This window comes from Narcine bancroftii, chromosome 11 (genome assembly GCF_036971445.1).
Source record: "Narcine bancroftii isolate sNarBan1 chromosome 11, sNarBan1.hap1, whole genome shotgun sequence".
NCBI lineage: Eukaryota > Metazoa > Chordata > Chondrichthyes > Torpediniformes > Narcinidae > Narcine > Narcine bancroftii.
Window position 1 is genome coordinate 79,461,880 of NC_091479.1, and position 17,681 is coordinate 79,479,560.

At 37.3% G+C, this 17,681-nt stretch overlaps 1 protein-coding gene across 4 annotated transcripts in view; it reads left to right on the plus strand.

Moving 5' to 3' along the window:
• The window catches only part of LOC138745979 (protein kinase C and casein kinase substrate in neurons protein 2-like), a 68,620-nt gene that overhangs the window by 18,251 nt on the left and 32,688 nt on the right, over nucleotides 1–17,681 (plus strand). Inside the window, exon 2 of one of the 4 annotated variants that reach the window (XM_069903611.1) lies at nucleotides 7,242–7,362. The exons of 2 other annotated variants lie outside the window; for them this stretch is intronic. In XM_069903611.1, coding sequence (XP_069759712.1) covers nucleotides 7,309–7,362 — 54 coding nt within the window. In that variant the 5' untranslated portion in view covers nucleotides 7,242–7,308. Of the gene's footprint in view, nucleotides 1–7,241; nucleotides 7,363–11,508; nucleotides 11,587–17,681 lie in introns of those variants that run through there. One more of the 4 variants, XM_069903612.1, reaches the window with a different exon arrangement.

A 17,681-nucleotide genomic window follows, 5' to 3' on the forward strand; every position in this document is an offset into this window, starting at 1 on the left:
GAAATTTTAATGCACAGGTAGATCTCAGTGATTAAAGATAATATGCTATGGCCATCTTTGTGATTCAGTAATATTCTTCCAGATTGCAATTAAAAATTAGTACAGCTACCTCCCAGCTCCAGCCATCCAGGTTTGAATCTGACCTTTGGTGTTGGCTTTGCAAAGTTTAACACGTTTCCTCGTGCCAGTATGGGTTTCTCCTGGCTGCTCTAGTTTCTCCCACGTTGCAATTTAAGTGCTGATTGGCCACTGTAAAGTGCTCCTAACATCGGAGGTAAAGGGAGAATCCAAGCGATAAGCACGTGAGAAAGAATAGGCCACAGAAAGATAAAGGTTCAATTGGTTTGGTTTGTTCTGAGAGCTGACATAGAATCAACAGATAAGTCACCAATGTTATTATGAAATAGTAAAATTAAATCTTCATGCCTTAATACTGTTTTTATGCTTAGTACATTAGGTATATCCTCATAATAAAGATCAGACTTGAAGAATGGTATGGTGTTGGTGGTTAGGTATATTTTATATTTAATCACTGGTTAATCCATTCTTGATGTGAAAGGGGCTATCTGATAATATTTTGGGGGTTGGAATGTAATTTAATTTAGTTAAATGTGTTACATTACAAAATGGAGTTTAAATTTGTGTTATTTAACCAACCTCTAGAGTGCAGAAAAGATGTGTGGAGTTCCTCATGCTACCACATCCCTTTTATTGTGTGATGACCAAAACTGAACACAATATTCCATGTATGGTCAAACCAAGTACTAGTACAGCTGGAATATGATGTACCAACTCTTATACTCATTACCTCTCTCTGCCTTTGATACCAAGCAAGCTGAACACCTCTTTCACCTGTGTCAACATTTTGAACATATCTCAAGGTTTCCCTGTACATCAATGCTTCTGAAGTCCCTGTCATTAACTATGTGTGTCTGTCCATTAAACCACCCAAAATGGGTCTTTTTTTTTACCCTAAAGGTGATGACACAACTTTGTTCTGATTATAAATTGTGATTACAGTGTTGAAGAATGTTTTAATGTAATAAATTGTATAATATCAGCATTTAGATTTCTGTTCATGCCCCACTAATATTTTTTAATAAAAGTTATGTAACATACAGACTTCTAAGTTGGAATCAATTTTTTTTGGCATAATCATCTCGAATCCAACTTGAACAAGACTCAACTACAACTCCTTTCACACCTATGTCCAGGACACTTTGCATGCTCTCCACAATTTTAACAATTTCCAATTCCCTGGTTGCAGCTCATCTTTACCATGGATGTTCAGTCCCGATGTATTTCCCTTCACCATCAGGAGGGTCTTGGGGCCCTCTGTTTCTTCCTAGAATTCAGATCCAATCAATTCCCCTGTACTAACTGTCTCCACCACCTATTGGTATTCATTCTTACCCTGAATTTTTTGATGCCCCTCTCTTTCTGCTAATTAATGGTGTACCTATGGGTACTTAGATAAGCTATGCCTACCTTTTCCTTGAGGATGAGGATTTCTACTCCCAAGACATTTGAAATGTCCATCTTTTCCTGTAAATGTTGCTTTTTTCCCCCACTGTAGTTGATGGAGTTTTCTCTGGCATCTCCTTCATTTCCCATACTTTTGCTCTCACCCTATGGTTCCCCCAGACACAGCAAGCCCTTAATTGTAACCCCATCAATCTCTATAGAAGGAACATCATTCTTTTACATTTTGACCAGTCACATCTTCTCCGTACCACTTTCTGTTTTCCTCATCAGCTTACGCAGCATCTATAGGAAATAAAAGGTAACCAATATTTTGGGCCTGGTCGGCTACTAAAAGACTGCACAGGCCAACTAATGGAGGACCTAACGGAGATCTTCAATGCGTCATTGCAGCAGTCCTCATCCCCGCGTGTTTCAAAACATCCTAGTACCAAATAGGGTGACAGTAACAGGTCTCGCTCAGCAACAACCACTCAGTGGCACTGTCTTCCACCATTATGAAATGCTTCAAGCATCTGGTTATGGAATTTATCAAAGCACACCTCTCAGAAACACTGAGCCCATTTCAATTCACCTACAGATGAGCCTCCACTCCTTCCTGACCCACCTGGAAATGACGCCTCATACACCAGGCTTCAGCTTGGCGTTTAATAGAGGAGAAGCTGTCCTTGCTGGGACACAACACACCTCTTTGCAACTGGATTCTGGACTTCCTAACGGATGTTTTCAGCTGAAACTCTTCATCAGGACTGATGGTGCTAAGTTCTTCCAGTAAATTGTGTTTGACTTCAGATTCCAGCAACTTCACTCTTTTGTTCAGTGTCTTGGCCTATGAAGGCAAGCAAGAAAAATGTCATTTTCATTACCATATCCTCTGAGGTTGTCACTTACGGAAAAATACTCACTTGTAGCCCAAGGCCTGTCTATACATCAACACTCCTAAGCTCCTTGCCATTCACTCTATACACAACACCCTCCATAATGTTTGGGACAAAGACACTTTTTTTCCTTGCCCCTGTGATCCACAGTTTTAAATTTGTAATCAAACAATTTGCATGAAATTAAAGTACATGTTCCAGTTTTTATTCAAGGTTATTTGTGTACAGTTTGTTTTGACCATGTTGAAATTACAGCACTTTTTATACATAGTCTCCTCATTTCAGGGCACCATAACATTTGGAACACTTGGCTTCACAGGTATTTGCGATTACTCAGGTAGGTTTAATTGCTTCATTGATGCAGGTATAAGAGAGCTAGGCTTGCTTCTAAGCTTTTGATCACCTTTGGCATCTGTATTTGCCATTTTCTTTTCAACATGAGGACCAGAGTTGAGCCAATGAAAGTCAAAGAAGCCATTTTGAGGCTGAAAAACAAGAACAAAAAAGTAAGAGACATCGCCCAAACATTAGGATGAGCAAAATCAACAGTTTGGAACATCATTAAGAAGAAAGAGTGTCCTGGTGAGCTCAGTAATCGCAAAGAGACAGGTAGGCCAAAGAAGATCTCCACTGCTGCTGCCAGAAGAATTCTCATAATGAAGAAAAATCCCCAAACCTATGTTTGACAGATCAGAAACCCTCTTCAGGAGGTAGGTGTGGATATGTCAATGAGTACTGTTTGCAGAAGATTGCATAAAAAGAAATACAGAGGCTACACCGCAAGATGCAAACCACTAGTTAGCCACAGAAAGGATGGCCAGATTACAGTTTGCCAAGAAGTATTTAAAAGAGCCTGCAGAATTCTGGAAAAGGTCTCGTGGACAGGTGAGACCAAGATCAGAGTAAAGGCAAGAGCAAAGTGTGGAGGCGTAAAGTATCTGCACAAGATCCAAAGCCTACCATCTTTGCCATGGTTTGCATCTTGCGTTGTAGCCTCTGTATTTCTGTTCATGCGGTCTTCCGTGGACAGTAGTCATTGACATATCCAGACCTGCCTCCTGAAGAGTGTTTCTGAGCTGTCAAACATACATTTGGGGATTTGTCTTCATTACAATAATACTTCGGTCATCAGCAGTGGAGATCTTCCTTGGAATACCAGTCCCTTTGTGATTACTCAGCTTACCCCTATGCTCTTTTTTTTTCCTTAATGATGATCCAAACTGTTGATTTTGTTAATCCTAATGTTTGGCAGTGTCCCTTACTGCTTTATTCCTATCTTTCAGACTCATAATGGTATCTTTGACTTTGATTGGCATAACTCTGGTCCTCATGTTGAAAAATGGCAACTGCAGATAGTTCTCTTAAACCTGCACCAATGAAGCAATTCAACATACCTGAATACTCAAGGCCCTTCTGGATAGATCTGGAACAAATTATAAGAAAACATTTTCCACAAAATCCATCACGGGTGTAAGACCTATAATGAGGCTGTCCAAATTTCAAACACAATTTGTAAAGATCACACTTGCGGTGGCCAGGAAATATATAGTGGTTACCTGGAAGTCTGATTTCCATCTAGGAATGGCACGATGGAATGCAGAAATGCAAAGTTGTGTTCCCCTTGAGAAAATCACACAGTTTGAAGAACAAATATGATGTCTTTATCAACATTTGGCAGCCGTATTTACATCTTTAGTTCCCTACTCCCCATCCCCCTCACTTTGGAGCACCCTGTCTGTACCCTTCCCCTGGACCTAGAAACCCTGGATAATTTAAGGCCCAGAAAGTGGACGATGCATACCTGACAACCTCTCATTTTTTTCTCTCTTTTTAGTTTAGTCTAAAACTATCTTGTTTTCTTGCTCTCTATTCTTTTTCTATTTTTCTTACTTCAGGGATGGGGAGGGGGGTACGGTCAATTACAGTTAGACATGCAATAGCTATTATTTGATGTATATTACTATTTTTTTGCAAACTTATTTTGTCCTTTGCACTATTTGATTTGAAAATTTATAAATAAAATATTAAAAAAACATACCTGAGTACTCACAAACACCTGTGAAGCCAAATGTCCCAAACATTATGATGCCCTGAAATGAGGGGACTGTATAAAAAGTGCTATCGTTTACAAATCACCTTGAATAAAATCAGGAATGTGCACTTTAATTACATATGAATTGTTTGATAACAAATTTGAAGCTGTGGAGCACAAGGGCAAATAAAGGAAAAAAGTGTCTTTGTCCCAAACATTATGGAGGCCACTGTACGAGAACAGAAGTTGCCTTCTTGAAATGCATTGCCTCTTGTTTGGATTAAATCCTACCTGGAATTGCTCTCCCCAACTTTCCAACTGATCTTAAACACTTGTCTTTGCAAGGTACAACTCCATTAATTTTTTGTGTTAGACCTCTATTCCAAGTTCATTTTATATTCACAAACCACAAAAGCTCTGACACCAATCCTTATGGTGTTACAGATTTGGTCCTTGTCAAAGGTCCAACAAAAGTCTATATAAATCACATATACACCTCTGACGATCAATTTTCTTAGTTACCTCTTCAAAAAACTAGATTTTTGATGTAAGATCTCCCTTGTACAAAACTATACTGACAAAATTAGATATCCTCCAGTTATGGTACCTCACTCATGGCTAACGAAGATAAATAAATCTCCAAGAGTGCCTCCCTTGTTTCCCTAAGCATCTTGGGATAGATCCTGTTAAGACCTGAAGATTTATTCATCCCAATGTACCATTATTTCTAGTACTTTCTTTTTTCGATATGAATATGCTCCAAAGTATTAGCATCACCCTCCCTTGACTCTCAGCCTCCAAATATTGGTTAATACAGAAATCTTCACTTAACATTTCACTTCCAAACCCTGATCTACACTTGGCTACTATCTTGCTTCTAATATACTTATAAAAGTATACTTGCCAAGGTCATTTCGTGGACCTCTTAATTTGTTTACTTCTATATCCTCGTTAAACCTGAAATAACTTGTTTGATTCCAATTTCCTTTGGCTGAGATGTGCTTTCTCATTTACCAATATCTTTTGATTACCATGGGTTCCTTTCTACTTTCTTTACCTGCTGACTCTCTTACTATTTTCCTTTTAAATGCGTCCCACTTATGAAATGTTTTCCTCTCAAGCAGCTGCACAGAATCTGCTCCTCCCAGATTCTGTCTCATGCTATCAAAATCCAGAATCCCCCTTGTTTCATTTCAGCTGCCACCATAAGCTATTAATAGAGGTTGTAATTTCACATCATATTTTCACAGGTTCAAAGGTTGTTGACATTAATTCTGTCAGCTCTAGATGATTCATTTTGTCAGGGAGGTGTAGATAAAGGAGTTGAATTGCTTACACATTTGTCTAGACATGGATCAAGTGGCAGCTGATTTTTCAACACATTTTGTGCAATTAAGGACTCTGCAGCTTAATTGTACATGGTTGCTCATGTGGCATTACCGATTTGAATAGTTACCAGAGAAGCTAAAGGGGGACTGTTGATTTATGTCTATAGATTGCTTTAGACCAGAGGCTCCCCAAACTTTTTATATTATCTATCTCTTTCTGGAATCCTTAATCCTTCATAGACCCCCAGGCATATAAATAAATAGGTCGGTCCATCTGTCGACGTGCATCAGTGAGGGAAACTGCATACCATATGCACGGTGTCTGGGTCTCCCAGCAACAACCCATACTTTGTTACCACACCCCAATTGCCAAGTTAAAAAAACTTTGCTTCTGGCTGGGAAGATGCCAATCTGAGCTTGGTCCAAGTCTTCAGACGCCGCTTCCATTCTCAACATCGGGTATGATGCCTTCTGCATTGAAGAAGTTGCGTGCATGTGATTCCTAAACCATTACAGCTTATTCACAATTCTGGAAAGTCATTCTAAAGTTCAGTCTTGAAGATCCATTGTTGAAACACAGACTTTTATACTGATGCACAAAAGTAATCACAAAGGAGATGGGAGACACTGAGTGAACAGACTGCAGATAACTGACAAATCCTTGTCAGGTTACTTCCAGAGAAATATCCTTTTGTACAAACGATTGTCACAACTCCTCTTTTTCTTATGTAGGGGAAACAAAACTTGATGCTTCCAAAACCCAGGTACGGGTCCATCGAAATAAGCATTACTTTGTTCACGATCCGATGTAGCAGTTCTCTTTTGCTTTCGGTCATGGTCAGGTTCAATAATTCCTCTGACCAGGAGAATCAGCCAAATTATTCATTACACACAGAGTCATTCCTGCTCCATGTTTGATGAGATGGCTGCTGGTCATGAAGTCTTATTCCTTCTGTGTTCCACCTGCATGATTCTCTCACCACCTGTGTTCCTGGAAAAAAAAACAACACAATGACCTTCCTTCTCTCCAAAGTAGCAAATTTGGGAACACCCTGTACTTGCTGTTGCCACCCAGTCTCTCCAAAACTGTGAATGGTTGCAGCCTGCACTGACCTTTAAAGTGATAGTCAGACTAAATGAATCACAAGCTCATTATAATTGCCATCTACCTTGTATAATGTTTATAGGCACATGGGTACCAAATGGGTACTTTTCAATTTCACCGTTTACACCAAAAGCTTTTCTCACAATTCAGGCTTTTTCTATATTCTACTGGTCTACGCAGATGTACAGCATTAATGTACTGTAGAAACTTTATCAACACAGCAACATTACCTTCAGGTTTAAATGTTGTGTCCTGTATATTTAATAAATCGGTCATGTATTAAATGGCCTGCAGAAATGTTCCACAGCGATGATTTTTTAAAAAACTTCAGTTTCAAAACACATAACCCAATTATGCTAGATTATAATTATGTTGCTTTTGTAATTGTACTGATGCATTTTTCTCTTTATTTTCAGTTTTGGAAGATTTCTAACTGTCAGTTCTGGAAATTAGTTGATCTGCAAGAATATTCTCATCACAATCATGTCATATGATGATTCAATTGTGATTGAAGCACCCAGTGACAGCTTTTGGGAAGTATGATTAAACTTGTTGCTTTGTATTTTATTTTATGTTTTTATTTTTCTGGATTCAGTTTTCTGAATTTGTACATCAAATCAACATAATTTATTTTACTTGAAATGCTTGATCATACACTCACCCCTTGTTGGTCAGGAATATGTTATTCCCATTTACAAATTTTCACCTCAAATATCTGTGGAACATGGTGATCAGTTTCCAGATCACTTGTTTTATTGGCTCCCTGCAGTGTAATGTTGCAACTGTTGATCCAATTGAGAGTGTCTGTGTTTACCCAATTGCACTTTGTCTTTTCAGAATCAATCACAATTTGTAATCAAACTGCATCTTGTTTGTGTCAAGGACTCCTATGTTAACTATATACTCCTTTAAAAAAAGCTGTTTCACAGACCATCTAGTAGTTTCTGAACCTGCATGCATACTACAATTTCTAAACTTGTGACATAATATACTTATCATTTTATTAAAACATTATGATATTGTCACTCCTTGGCAAGTGAATTCAGCTTATACCGTACCCATTACGCAGAACCTGTGTTTCCCATGATCGCAATGACATTTTGTATGATAGTTAACTTTGTGCAAAATTTGACCGCTTTAAATGCTTTAGGCACCGTAACAATTGTTCCCCAATCAATCTGTTCAGTTTTGACCAACACATTGTGTTGTTTTCAACTTTGATTCTTTCCTGTTGAATCTTCAGTACGTATTATACCAGACTATGCTTGAAATAATTCTCATGATATTGGACAATGCATTAGGAGGCTCTATGCCCCTTCACGATGGTATTCAAATCTTTGAGCTTCATATTGTTCTGGCAGTTTATCTAAAGAGGTCACTCGCAAAGCATTCTTCTAATCCACTTTTAATTTTTTGAGCCCAATTTTTCATAATAGTTGATCGGTTTGTGTTGTCAGTGGCTATAATTGGTAACTTCACTTTTTTAACCATCATGAGAAACTTTAATGAAACAAGTGAAGCTAAAATTAGTTGGAGTTCCACAAATAGGTTTTCCTCAACGTTAACCTCACAGTGATTACCAAATATTGATTGACATGTTAGTACAAAATATCACAGACAAAATCTTTTATGACTCTGACCACTGTCTGAAATCACTACCTACATTCCTTCTTAACCTATGCTCAACTGAGATGAGTGGAAATTATTGTTCTTATTGACGGTTTACACAGAAGTTAGCAGGTCTCAGTGTCAACTGTGCCTCAGACAGCCTGAGCATCTGTCACTCAGGAAGTCACATGTGAATAGTTTCAGAACTGCAGAGTAAACAAGCTTCAGCCAACATATTTTCAACTTGTTAGTTAGCCTGAACATTTTAGTTATCATCACTGAGAGGAAAAATGGAAAATTCTTGAACTCCTTAGAGTAAGCATTTCCATTGACCTGATCGGGTCCAACCACATTAGCATAATAGCCAAGAAAATGTACTGTGTTTCTACAAAGCCTGAAGAAATACAGGATATCATCTATGTCCATGAGCAACTCCTACAGATAAACCTCTGGAAATATCCTGTCGGGAAGCATCATTGCATACGTGAATGACACGAGAATCTGCAAAGAGTTGTGAACACGGCTCAGATCATCACACAACACATCTATCCTCCACTGACCCAATCTTCATTTCCTGCTGAGTCAGAAAAGCAGCCAACATATTAAGTGACTTGTACCATCGCAGCCACACTCTCTTAAGGACAGTTGCTTTCCAACCATTATTAAACTAACAAACAAACCTCACATGGACAAAATGTTACCTTTGCACTGTTCTAACATCTCTCTCTCTCTCTCTCTCTCTCTCTCTCTCTCTCTCTCTCTCTCTCTCTCTCTCTCTCACTGTGTAATGCCACATTCTGCCCTGTGTTTTTAACTGTTACTATGTCTGGGTTGGCTAGCTGGACTACTTTCAAAATCAGTACCTTGGTACATTGGACAAACTTGAATTTATCTAGAGCAGCTAAGGTAGTATCCTGTGGAGAAAGAAATGAGTAATATTTCAGGTAATTGACCTATCATCAATTCAGAAAATCAGAAAACAAATGCATTTAAAATGTAGAGGTAAGTGAAGGACATGTTTAGTATAAGGTGGGGATCAGGTTCATCAAGGTAACAATGCTTTTGGAGCAGTATGCTTAATAATTGAATAAGGGCAGTTAACCTTTCTCCCAACAGCTATCTCCACCTTTTGGACCATTCCGTAAGTTGTTGAGCATAACCCTTCTCTATACAAGCACGCTCATGGATGCAATTCATAAGATCATAACACAGTCTGTGGCCATTGTTGATGCGCTTTACAGAGCGCTTATAGTTGCCAACCTGTGCACACCAAGAGAAAAAGAGATGAAACTGGTTTAGTAAAAATATAATTGCAATTATAATGCAATCACTGTGAGGTTAATGTTTAGGAAAACCTATATGTGAAACTCCAACTAATTTTAGCTTCACTTGTTTCATTAAAGTTTCTCATGATGGTTAAAAAAGTGAAGTTACCAATTATAGCCACTGACAACACAAACCGATCAACTATTATGAAAAATTGGGCTCAAAAAATTAAAAGTGGATTAGAAGAATGCTTTGCGAGTGACCACTTTCTTTCTCCACAGGATACTGCCTTAGCTGCTCTGGATAAATTCAAGTTTGTCCAATGTACCAAGGTACTGATTTTGAAAGTAGTCCAGCTAGCCAACCCATACATAGTAACAGTTAAAAACACAGAGCAGAATGTGGCATTACACAGTGAGAGAGAGAGAGAGAGAGAGAGAGAGAGAGAGAGAGAGAGATGTTAGAACAGTGCAAAGGTAACATTTTATCCATGTGAGGTTTGTTTGTTAGTTTAATAATGGTTGGAAAGCAACTGTCCTTAACTTTTTTTTTAAAGTGCTGGAGTTATAAATGCCAAAACTCACCTGTTGCCATAAATCTGAAATGAAAGGCAATGCTGGAAATGGCCAATGGAGCAGGCAATATCTATGAGAAAGAAAATGGGTGGTTCAAGGGTGCAGCTGATAGATCTTCTTCCTCAGAGCTCACAACTGGGTTCATTCTTGACTTTGACTTCTGATTTATGGAGTTTGAACGTTCTCCCTGTGAGTGAGAGCTTCATGCAGATGTTTAGGTTTCCTCCCACACTCCAAAGACATCTGGGTTGATGGATTAATTGGTTTCTGTAAATTTCCTCTGGTGTTTAGATGAGTGGTAGAATCTGGGAAAGTTGACGAGGATGTGGGGAGGGGAAAAATAAAAGGATTAAGGTAGGATCATTGTAAGTGAGTGGTTGATGTGTCCTCGGTAAGCCAAAGGGAAAGTTTCTGTTGTATCTCACTATGAATTGATTTTAAGACTATTGAATTACTCTTAGAAATGGATGGTCTTCATCAGACTGATGTGAAATGAGATAAAGCTATTTATCTGAAATAATTGAAGTTAACATTGAGTCCTTTGTGCTGTAATAAACCTTAATGAATTTATGTTGGGTTTCCTTCAGTGGAGTTGGCAAAGAAAAGTGGTCTGAATGGGATGGAGAAATAAAATCACAGGTACAAGGTCAATTTATCTAGTCATGGATTATAAAGTCATCTATCTGCAACAATAGCCCAGCATTTCTTTCTTTGCCTGATCTAGGTATTCCTGGCATTTTCTTTTGTCCAACATGCTCTTTCATTAATCATTCTCTTTGCGACTGCCCTTGTTTATTAATAAATTAGACAGCTTCTGAAACATTGTGTTCTTGGACCACTCTATCGCAGACATCACCATTGTTCTCATATTCAGTTCAGCCCGGTTGGCATAGCAGTTAGCGCAATGCCTTTACAGCGCCAACGATTAGGATCAGGTTCGAATCCCATGTTTGTACATTCTCCCTGTGTCTGCGTGGGTTTTCACTGTGGGCTCCAGTTTCCTCACACCATTCAAAGCATACCTGGGGTATAGGTTAATTAAGTTCATATTGGATGGCACAGATTCGAGAGCAGAAATGCCCTGTTACCATGCTGCGTGCCTACATTTAAAATTTTAAATTCTTCCCACCCCCACCCTCAGCAACATGAAACATGTTTTCTGACTTCACTTCTGAAAGGTCACTGACATTAAATATTAACTCGAGGAGTCACGTGATGGAGTAGTGGCCGGACGGTGAACTCCAGCCCTCTCCAGAAAAGTCGGGAAAAACAAGAGAAAACACAAAGGCACAGAAATACAAGTTAAAGAAAAGTGAGTATAAAGGTGGAAAGAAGATGGAGACAAAAGGAGAAAAATCAAAATCAACGGAAAGAAGAGAGGAAGAGAAGACAACGGAGGAAAAAGGTGAAGGCCTTACCTGTCCGAAGATGCCCGCTGTGGAGAGAGGGCCCCACTACCTAAGGTCGGTAGAAAGAGAACTACAACAATGGCTCACAGAGCCGAGTAAAAGTGCGCAACCGCGCATGCAAAAAAACACACCGACGGGAGGGGGGACCAGCTGGGGAGTCGATCTCCACAGCCGGCAACGACAGCTGCAGAACACCTGCAGCAAGAAGAGACCACAGAAGACAATGGAAACAAGAAAGAAGAGGAGGAAAGGGCAGCAAAGAAACAACAGATGGTCAACCCAGAGGAAGAAGAAGAGGAAGAGTACAGTGAAATAGATAAAGGGAAAGGCAAGGTAAAGGATATACTTGCTCTTGTTAGAGGATACATGGAGTCATTTAAAGAATGGCAAACACAGGAATTCAATGACTTAAGAAGAAGAATAAACAACACAGAAGAGAAAATAAATAAAATGGATATGACCTTAACAGAAATGGGGAAAAAAATGGACAAGATGGAAGAACGGGCAATAGCAGCAGAAATGGAGGTAGAAGACTTAAAAAAGAAATTGGAGGAATCTAATAAAAAAACTAAAGAGACACAAGAATTACTAGCCCAAAAAATAGATATAATGGAAAATTATAACAGAAGAAATAACATAAAGATAGTGGGCCTTAAGGAAGATGAAGAAGGCAAGAATATGAGGGAGTTTATAAAAGAATGGATCCCTAAGGCCCTAGGATGTCCAGAACTACAGCAAGAAATGGAAATAGAAAGGGCACATAGAGCATTGGCCCCTAAACCACAACCACAACAAAAACCAAGATCTATTGTAGTAAAATTCCTAAGATATACTACAAGAGAAAAGGTACTGGAGAAGACAATGGAAAAAGTAAGAGAGGGCAACAAACCACTGGAGTATAAAGGGCAAAAAATCTTCATTTATCCAGATATAAGCTTTGAACTCCTAAAGAAGAGAAAAGAGTTCAATACAGCAAAAGCGATTTTATGGAAGAAAGGATATAAATTTACACTGAAGCATCCTGCGGTATTGAAAATATTTATTCCAGGACAACAAAACAGACTATTCTCGGATCCAGAAGAAGCACGAAAATTTGCAGAACAATTACAAAAATAGACTGAGGGATGAAGACGGGTAATGAGAGCAAAAATTATCACGATTGATATGTATGTGGGTAAAGACAAAAATAGACTGAGGGATGAAGAAGGGTAAGGAGGGTAAAAATGACCACGATTGATATGTATGCGGGTAAAGAGGTATAAGAGTGAATAGAGACAATGGGCATATGTGAAAGTATCTGTAATTAGAGGAAAACATAGAGAGTATAGACAAGAATTAATAAGAGAAGGTAATGGAATAGAGAGAATAAGGAGGGAATTAAAAGAGTGACCTTTGTGACATATAAAAAGCGAAATCTTTTCTGGGGGGGGCTGGGTGGGGGAAAAGAGCGGTCACTGCAAAATCAGTTGACGCTTGCGAGTGGATTCGCAAATCCAAATGGAGAGGGGAGATGTGGTTGTCCGACAAGGGATAAAGGGCAACTCAGGAGGGGAAGGGGAGATTGGGGATAAAGAAGATAGAAATAGGAGAATAAGGAAAATGTTGGATGTTGTAGGAATGTTGTCTGGTAAAGAGTTGAAAATAAGAAAACAGAAATGGAAAAGGAGGAAAGGTAATGATGGAAAAACGGAAAGAGAAGATAAACAAAATATAAAATGGCTACGCTGAACTATATGACTCTAAATATTAATGGAATACATAACCAAATTAAAAGGAAGAAACTACTAAATTTACTGAAAAAGGAAAAAATAGATATAGCATTTGTCCAAGAAACACACTTAACTGAATTGGAGCACAAGAAATTAAAGAGAGATTGGGTAGGACATGTAACAGCAGCATCGTATAATTCAAAAGCAAGAGGAGTGGCTATATTAATTAGCAAAAATGTGCCATTTAAAATAGAAGAGGAAATAATAGATCCAGCAGGGAGATATGTTATGATAAAATGTCAGATATATTCAGAGCTTTGGAATCTACTTAATATATATTCACCTAACGAAGAAGATCAAAAGTTTATGCAAGATATCTTTTTGAAGGTAGCTAATACGCAAGGGAACATACTAATAGGAGGGGATTTCAATCTGAATTTGGATCCAAATATGGATAAAACGGGGAAAAAAATTAACAGGAAGAACAAAGTAACCAAATTTATAATTAAATCAATGCAAGAAATGAAACTTGTGGACATATGGAGGAAACAAAACCCAAAAGAAAAGGAATACTCATACTACTCGACTAGACATAAAACATACTCAAGGATAGACCTATTCCTGTTATCAGCCCACATTCAAGGGAGAGTTAGGAAAACGGAATATAAAGCTAGACTATTATCGGACCACTCACCCCTGTTATTGGCAATAGAGCTAGAGGACATCCCTCCAAGAATGTATAGATGGAGATTAAACCCCATGCTACTTAAAAGTCAGGATTTTAGAGAATTTATTGAAAAACAATTAAAAATGTACTTTGAAGTAAATACGGAATCAGTGGAAGATAAGTTTATACTATGGGACGCAATGAAAGCATTCATTAGAGGGCAAATAATAAGTTATGCAACCAAGATGAAGAAGGACTATAACCAGGAAACAGAGCAGTTGGAAAGGGAAATAATAAACATAGAAAAAAAATTAGCAATAAAGGAAGATACAACCAAAAGAAGAGAATTGGCGGATAAAAAAATAAAATATGAAACATTACAAACATATAAGGTGGAGAAGAATATAATGAAGACAAAACAGAAATATTATGAACTAGGTGAAAAAACACACAAAATCTTAGCATGGCAGCTTAAGACAGAGCAAACTAAGAAAATGGTATTGGCAACAAGGAAAAAAGACAAACAAATTACATATAATCCAAAAGAAATTAAGGAAAACTTCAGAGAATTCTATGAACAATTATACCGAACTGAAAACGAAGGGAAAGAAGGGAAAATAGATGAATTTTTGACTAAAATTGAACTACCAAAACTACAAATAGAGGAACAAAATAAATTAACAGAACCATTTGGAACAGTAGAAATACAAGCGATAATAAAAAATTTACCAAATAATAAGACACCAGGAGAGGATGGACTCCCAATAGAATTCTACAAAACATTTAAAGACCTAATAATACCGCCCCTCCTGGATGTAATCAACCAGATTGATGAGACACAAAACTTACCAGATTCATGTAAAACAGCAATAATTACAGTGATACTAAAACAAGGGAAAGATCCACTCTCACCAGCGTCATATAGACCAATATCTCTGCTAAACACAGATTATAAGATAATAGCTAAACTATTAGCGAACAGATTAGCAGAACAGGTACCGAAAATGGTAAATTTAGACCAAACTGGATTTATCAAAAAAAGACGCACAACAGACAATATTTGTAAATTTATTAACTTAATTCATGCAGTAGAAGGAAATAAAGCACCGGCAGTAGCAGTTGCTTTAGACGCAGAAAAGGCCTTCGACAGAGTAGAATGGAATTACTTGTTCAAAGTATTGCAAAAATTCAGTTTACCGGAGAAGTATATTAATTGGATTAAAGCATTATATAAGGGACCGTTAGCGAAAGTGACAGTAAATGGACATGTATCAAAGCAATTTAACTTAAGCAGGTCAACGCGGCAGGGATGCCCACTATCACCATTATTGTTTGCGCTAGCTATAGAACCACTAGCAGAATCGATAAGAAGAGATAATAATATAAAAGGAATAAAAATAAAAGACAGGGAATATAAAATCAGTCTGTTTGCGGATGATGTGATAGTGTACTTAACAGAACCAGAACTATCAATAAAAGAACTATATAAGAAATTGAAGGAATATGGAGAAGTGTCGGGATACAAGATAAACGTAAATAAAAGTGAAGCAATGCCTATGAATAACGCGGATTTCTCAAAATTTAAGGAGGAATCCCCATTCAGATGGCAAACGCAGGCAATAAGATACCTAGGTGTGCAAATAAACAAAAATCTAGGCCAATTATATAAACTCAATTACAATCCACTAATGAAAAAATTACAGGACGATTTAGAGCATTGGAAAGAGCTACCACTAACACTGATAGGAAGGATAAACTGTATTAAAATGAACATTTTTCCAAGGATACTATACTTATTTCAGGCATTGCCAATACAACTGACAGAAAAAATCTTCAAAGAGTTAAAGAAAATAATAAGGAGATTTTTATGGAGAGGGGGGAAACCGAGGATAGCACTAGATAAATTAACAGAATGGTATAAACAAGGAGGCTTACAATTGCCAAACTTCAAAAATTATTATAGAGCCGCACAATTAAGGTACCTATCAGATTTTTATCAAACAAGGGAAAAACCAGACTGGACGAGACTAGAATTAGATAAAATAGGGGAAAAGATACCTGAACACATATTATATAAATGGGACGAAAAATTGGTACAACATAGAACTTCTCCAGTATTACACCATCTCCTCAATATATGGAAGAAGATTCATGTAGAAAGAAATAAAATAAATTACCAAATACCAAAACTAATATTGACGCAAAATAAGCTACTCCCTTTTACAATAGACAACCTTGCCTTTAGAAAATGGGAAAAAAAAGGGATTAAAAGAATAGAAAATTGTTTTTCAGGAAGTAGATACTTATCCTTTGAACAAATGAGAGATAAGTACAATATAACTGGAGATACAGCGCTGGCATATTACCAACTGAGATCCTACTTGAAAGATAAATTAGGAAACAACTTGAGTTTACCAGAGGGAAGTAACCTTGAATATGTGATTACAGATACAATGTTAATCAAAAGATTTATAAAAAATATGTATATTAAACTGCAAGAAAAGGAGAATGAGGAAACAAATGGTAAAACTAAACAAAAATGGGAACAAGATTTAAATATAAAGATAAAAAAGGAAACATGGGAGAAATTATGTTCTGGAACGATGAGAAATACAATAAATACGAGGCTGCGTATGATACAATATAATTGGTTACACAGACTATACATTACACCGCAAAAGTTAAATAAATGGGACCCAACAGTATCTGATAGATGTTTTCGATGTAAAAAAGAAAGGGGAACAACAATTCATGCAATCTGGACATGTGAGAGAGTAGAAAAATTTTGGGATGATCTCAATCAGATATTAAATAAAATAACAGAAAACAATATACCAAAGAATCCAGAGATCTTTCTCCTAAGTAACATAAAAAATAAAGAATTTGGAATTGACTTGGAAGATGCACAAAAAAGATTTGTCAAGATAGCCCTAGCCGTAGCAAAAAAATGTATTATGTCAACCTGGAAATTGGAAGATAATTTGAAAATACAACAATGGTATATAGAAATGAATAAATGTATTCCATTAGAAAAAATAACATATAGTTTAAGAAATAATATTGAAATATTCGAACAAGTATGGGAGCCTTACATTAAATACAATAGCGAAAACCTACCGGGAACAAACATTACCTAAGTTGATGGAAGGAGAAGAAAAGAAAAGAATGGACTCAGTAGAATTTCTGGTGTATTTCTGTTGAATGACAACATTGTCTAACTGAATCAATGCAACCTAGATTGTATACCTAAAATGGATGAGAGGGGGGGGGGTGGGGGGGTGGCTTGGGAGGAGGGAGGGGGGAGGGAGAAAAAGTCACTGTAAATGCGTGGAAAAGAAAAAGTGTATATCATGGCTATTGTGATTTATGGTGTGAAAAATAAAAAATTAAAAAAAAAAAAAATATATTAACTCTATTTCTCTTTGCACATGCTGAGATGCTGAACTGGTTAGTATTCCAGCACTAACTTTTTATTTTTGATTTCCTGCATCTGCAGTTTTGTTTTGGATTTTTAGTTAGAAAGAGGTAAGTTTGCCTTGTAATTTGCATTCATACAAAATTAATTAGCTTAAAAACCTGGGTTTAAAGTAATGTATAGACAATAATTAAAGCTTCTCTCATG